Raw genomic sequence first — 5122 nt, forward strand, 5'->3', positions numbered from 1 at the left:
GTGCGGGGTCATGCGGCCGCAAATCGCCCGCAAACTTCACTGCCGATCTTGTGCGGCCCATATACTGCCCGCATAGACTGCAAACAACCTTGTAGAGCTTCCTTGAGGCTTCAAATGTTTTCCCAAATCTTTTACAACCCTTTAAAGCTACAAAATAAACATAACAAACTACCAAGCCCCTCAATTCTTGTTAGAATAAGATAAACAAATATACAATAATGCAAGAACACAATTTTAGCGTGGAAAACCCTAGGGAAAACCCATAGGATTTCTTAGAGCCTCTTAAACATGTATTCACTATGTCAATAATGAGTTACAATGGTTCCTCTCTAGCTAACTAGAGGTTTACATGCATTAAGGCAACAACATTCATTAGAAAGGTTTTTGTATGACATTACCACCATCATCATCACCAAGGATGGATAACAACCAACAAATAAAGGTAAAGGAAAAATCAAACCAAATCAATAAGTAGGACTTCTTGCAAAAAATCTCCTCCCGGAGTTTGAGTGAGATCCGACGATATTTGGCCATCCAATCTACTTATCCTAGCTCTCTCTCTTACCTTTCTCTCCTTTTTTGGGTTCTTGGTAGTAGCTCTCTCTCTCCCTCACATGTTGCACAGTCACCCACCCCAAAAGAATGAGAGAATTTCACCCTATAATATTACCTTCATGCCCTCCACTTGTATAGCTTCATTTTTTTTTTCTTAAATTGGGCCAAGCCCAAGCTTTATTTCTCTTTGTTGGTAGCCCACCAAATGGGTTAAAACTCAACAGCAACTCTCACGTCTCATGTTGTCACAACTCCATAGAAACTAAACTATTTTCCTGTAAATGCTATCTCCCAAATTTATATATCACGAAACAATTAAGAAAGTTTTATTTACACAAAAAGTTTTACAAGAGTAACGTCATGGGTTCTCGAAACAATTGGTGAACACATAATGGTCCCGGCGGGGCTCGAACCCGCGACCTTCGGCTCATAAGACCAACGCTCTAACCAACTGAGCTACGGGACCATTTTCTCTATCTTTTTCCAGAATAATGAATATTTAAATAATTTAACTACGCACACTTCCACAAACACATACCATAAAACATAGCAAAACAAAACAATTGTTAAGTTGAATGTTAACGGATTCTGCAGCCTTAATGGACAACTATCCATCAACTAATTATTAGTATTGAATATAGTCCACTTTTTTCAATATTTGTTTTCACGTTATCTCTTGTAATTTATTTTCTCACAAAAAGCATGGTAAAGTGAGTAGTATGTTCTTCAATGCAACTCCAATGGCTAGGAAAGAAAGAAGACAATTTATTGTTATTGTTTTACAGGTAATATCACAAAATACAACATTATATAGTACAAATTACACTATGAGGGATTGATTAACCTTGAAGAGTGATAATAACAATACCTTCTGCCAATTGAATGAAAAACAATATTAGAGGGGTGTGTGTGTGTGTGTGTGTGTTCCTTACCTCTGTTGTACTGATTCAGCAAATCTATAAACTCACATCATTATGACAAGCTATAAACTTGGTTGCAGAAACCTAAACAATGTGTGCTCCCAATATAAGGTAGGAACAGAAACAATGGGGACCTGGCATTTTGAGTGTTGATTCAAGTAATGCCCAGATGAGTTCAAAGATTATTTGAATATGTATACAAGCCCAATAATAACCAAAAATTATGATTGCCAAATGGGAACTATTGATACTTGTTTGAAAATGATTGCCAAACCTAATCAAGGTAGTGGTTTGAGAAGCGAAATTTCCTTAACCTATCATTCTCATCTTGCTGGCCCAACATGCACCATCAACCCATTTTTCCATTAAAAATTGGATGGTGTATGAAGAGAACAACATATTACAGTGTTCATGCTTATTCAGTGTAATCTACCTATAGCAATCTCCTTGCCAACATTACAGTGTTAAATAAATAATGAACTAATTAGCTTAGTCCACATCTAAAATGTAGGAAAACAAGAAAAGTAATTGATCAAGAGTATTCACACTTGAATAGAATCCAATAATCTCATGCCGGTATCTCAGAAATGCCATCTTTCAAAAGGTTGTAAAACAGCACATCTCTAATCCACTACATCAAATATCGTTTTAATCTGCGGTTATGATCATCCCTATAGATTCATCACTCAAAGTAAATAAGACATGTACGGTATAAGAACAGCATTAAGTGGAAAAATCTAATTAGACTTTATCAAGGAACCAAAATAACCAATTAATGAATAAGATGGAGTCTTTGTCAGAACTCAAAAGGTACAAAGCTCAGCATGAGAAATGAACCAAATCAGACATTCTTGAAGGAGCCAATACATGCAAATAATGCATAAGTAGAACAACACAGAAGACAATCCAAATTAAAAATTTCTAGTGGAACCAAATTATGCAGACAATATATGAACAAAAAAAAGTTATTATTACCAATAAATATTCTCAAATAACCATATGAAACATTCAGGATTCTTTATTATTATCAGGCAGCTTCACCAAAAGAAAATTATGCACAAGTTAACAGACCTTAACAAATTCAGTCTAGAATCTATATTTTTACAATCAATTCTCAAAGGAAATCAAGATGACTCACTGGTTTCAATCAATTCAATGCGCATAGACAGTGTCATTTCGTCTTGGAGGCCTGTCAGGAATGGTCCCAGGCTTGAACTTTGAGGCCTCATGCCTTGCAAGTTCTGGAGGCACCAAGCTATTGCTCTGTATGAGCATCTGCTTCAGGTCATAGAAGACTTCATAATCCTGAAGAGTCAAAAATGTGGTTGCAACACCAGTCTTCCCAGCTCGACCTGTTCGTCCAATTCGATGTGTATACATGTCAATACTCCCAGGCATTTCATAGTTAATGACATGAGCGACATCTGGAATATCAATGCCACGTCCTGCAACATCCGTGGCAACAAGAACATTAAACTTCCTGCTCCTAAAGCCCTTGAGACTGGTCTCTCTCTGCTCCTGGGACTTCCCTCCACGCAATGTGGTCACATTATATCCCAATCTATCCAACTTCTTAGCCAACAAATCCACAGACTTTCTTGTATTGCAGAACACAATGGCAGTCTTGTCTCCAAGATCATCAAGAAGCTTCTGAAGCCTCGGAAGCTTCTCAGATTCCTTGAGCATAAAAACACGCTGGGTGATCAAGTCAGTGGCTTTTCCAGCTGTGCCAATTACGACAACAACAGGATTCCGCAGGTACTTCTTAGCAAGTCGCTCCACAGCAGATGACATGGTCGCACTGAACATGTAAGTTGTCCGATAAATCCTCTTATCATGTAGTTGTTCATCCTCATTCTCCAGCTTCATGTTACTGCAAGGCATAGCATCTAAAACACCAGCAACCTGCTCCCCAAAACCCATATCGATCATGCGATCAGCTTCATCAAGCACAACATAATTGCATTGGTTAAGCACAACATACCTCCTCTCCAAACAATCAAGAAGCCGGCCCGGTGTGGCAACAACAACTTCACAGCCCTGCCTCAGCTTGAATCCTTGTTCTTCAATGGACTGTCCACCAACAATAGAGACCACATTGATCCCCAAATATCGAGCAAGCTTCACAGTCTCCTCCTCAATCTGCAGAGCAAGTTCGCGAGTAGGAGCAAGGACCAGGGCATAAGGACCCTCAGCCTCACTGTCCTCATTCATCGGCGGTAACTTGGAGATGTAAACAAGCATAGGGAGGACAAAAGCTGCAGTTTTTCCAGACCCCGTCTCGGCAATCCCAATCACGTCGCGCTGCTCCAGCCCCAACGGGATGGCCGCCATCTGGATCGGCGAAGGGGTCTTGAAACCAGCCCTCTCCACAGCCTTGAGGAGCTCGGGGCTCAACCGGCTCTCGCCCCAGCCACGCATCGGCGGTGGGATCTTGGAACCCTTATAGGAGATGCCATAATCTTCTCTGAAGATGCGCCAATCCCTCTCAGTCATCTCCTCCAGCCTTTTCTCCGACCAATGCCGCTCAACCCGCATATCAAACGCATCATACCGGATCTGGGCAATCGCCTCCTTCTTCTGGCGAGCAGCAAGCTTCCTCTGCTCGCGGCGGTCAATCCCAGCGATGAATCCACTGCCGCAAAGAGGGTTAACGCGGCAGAGAACGTCGACATCGCCCGAGGTATCATCAGTGTCATCCCAGTGGGAGTTCAGCGGACCAGGCTTGCTCAACACGCGCTTTTTCTTTGAGGATCCAAAGAACTGCTCTCTGATAGCTTCCAATTCCTTCTCCCGAACACGATCGCGGTTCCCGGCGTCATCTTTGAGGTCATGGTTGCCGGCATCAATGGATGACGAAGGTCGGCGGGGGAGGATGGGTAGGGTTTGGCGGTGGGATTTGGAGACGAAGACGGGCTTGAAATCGGGGGGATTTTGATTTGGTTGGAGATCGTGGATGGAACGCTTCATTGTTTGTGTTTCTTGAAACGAGAATTTTGATGGTTTGAACTTTGAAGGCGGTGGGTGGACCTGGATGTAGGCTCAGGGATTTATTATTATTATTATTATTATTATTATTATTATTATTATTATTATTTATAATAAGGAGGGTAAGATGTGAATAAATAGAAGGGAAGTTAGGTTTGTTATCAAAATATATATATATATATATATATATGAGGAGTTTGAATCTAATTCGGAATCGGAATAAGCATATTGTACTTGTGAGTATTTAAAATAGGTATAATACCCTATTTAGTCCCTATGTTATATCAAAATAACTTTCTAGTCCCTCTATTATTATTTTTTTTTTTTGCTCTTATAGGATTTCTATGTTATTCAGTTTAGGTCAATGTAGTCCCTGACCCTAACGTCTGTCTCTTTTCCTGTCACTGCTACTGACGTGGCATTAATTTTAAGGGCAAAAAATAAATAGAGGGACTAAAATGTTATTTCAAAATAATAGAAGGACTATCCATGGTATTATACCTTTTTTTAATTTTATTATTTTTTTATTATTATTTTACTCGTTTGGAATGCCACACAAGCCTCGCCAACGGAAGGGATTAGGGTCAGGGACTACATTGAACCAAACTGGATAATAGAGAGATCCCACAAGGACAAAAATAGGAGGACTAAAGGGTCAT

General features: G+C 40.2%; 1 protein-coding gene and 1 non-coding gene across 4 annotated transcripts; both read right to left on the reverse strand.

Annotated features, from left to right (window-relative positions):
- Positions 1-947: 947 nt before the first annotated feature.
- On the reverse strand, positions 948-1021 carry TRNAI-UAU. The gene has a single exon. It is a non-coding gene; the product is annotated as a tRNA-Ile (tRNA).
- A 1369-nt stretch (positions 1022-2390) lies between these two features.
- On the reverse strand, positions 2391-4510 carry LOC120250651 (DEAD-box ATP-dependent RNA helicase 21-like). Of its 3 annotated transcripts, none has more exons than XM_039259479.1 (2): positions 2596-4507; positions 2391-2522 (listed from the first exon to the last, which is right to left on the reverse strand). In XM_039259479.1, the coding sequence occupies exon 1, from the start codon at positions 4443-4445 to the stop codon at positions 2628-2630; it is 1818 nt and encodes a 605-aa protein (XP_039115413.1). In that variant the 5' UTR covers positions 4446-4507; the 3' UTR covers positions 2391-2522; positions 2596-2627. The 3 variants fall into 3 exon arrangements, with proteins under 3 accessions (XP_039115413.1, XP_039115414.1, XP_039115415.1); XM_039259480.1 differs by having other exon boundaries at positions 2391-2518; positions 2592-4507; XM_039259481.1 differs by lacking the exon at positions 2391-2522 and having other exon boundaries at positions 3216-3380; positions 3460-4510.
- Between the last annotated feature and the right edge of the window lie 612 nt (positions 4511-5122).

This window comes from Dioscorea cayenensis, chromosome 19 (assembly GCF_009730915.1).
Source record: "Dioscorea cayenensis subsp. rotundata cultivar TDr96_F1 chromosome 19, TDr96_F1_v2_PseudoChromosome.rev07_lg8_w22 25.fasta, whole genome shotgun sequence".
In the NCBI taxonomy this organism is placed as follows: Eukaryota; Viridiplantae; Streptophyta; class Magnoliopsida; order Dioscoreales; family Dioscoreaceae; genus Dioscorea; species Dioscorea cayenensis.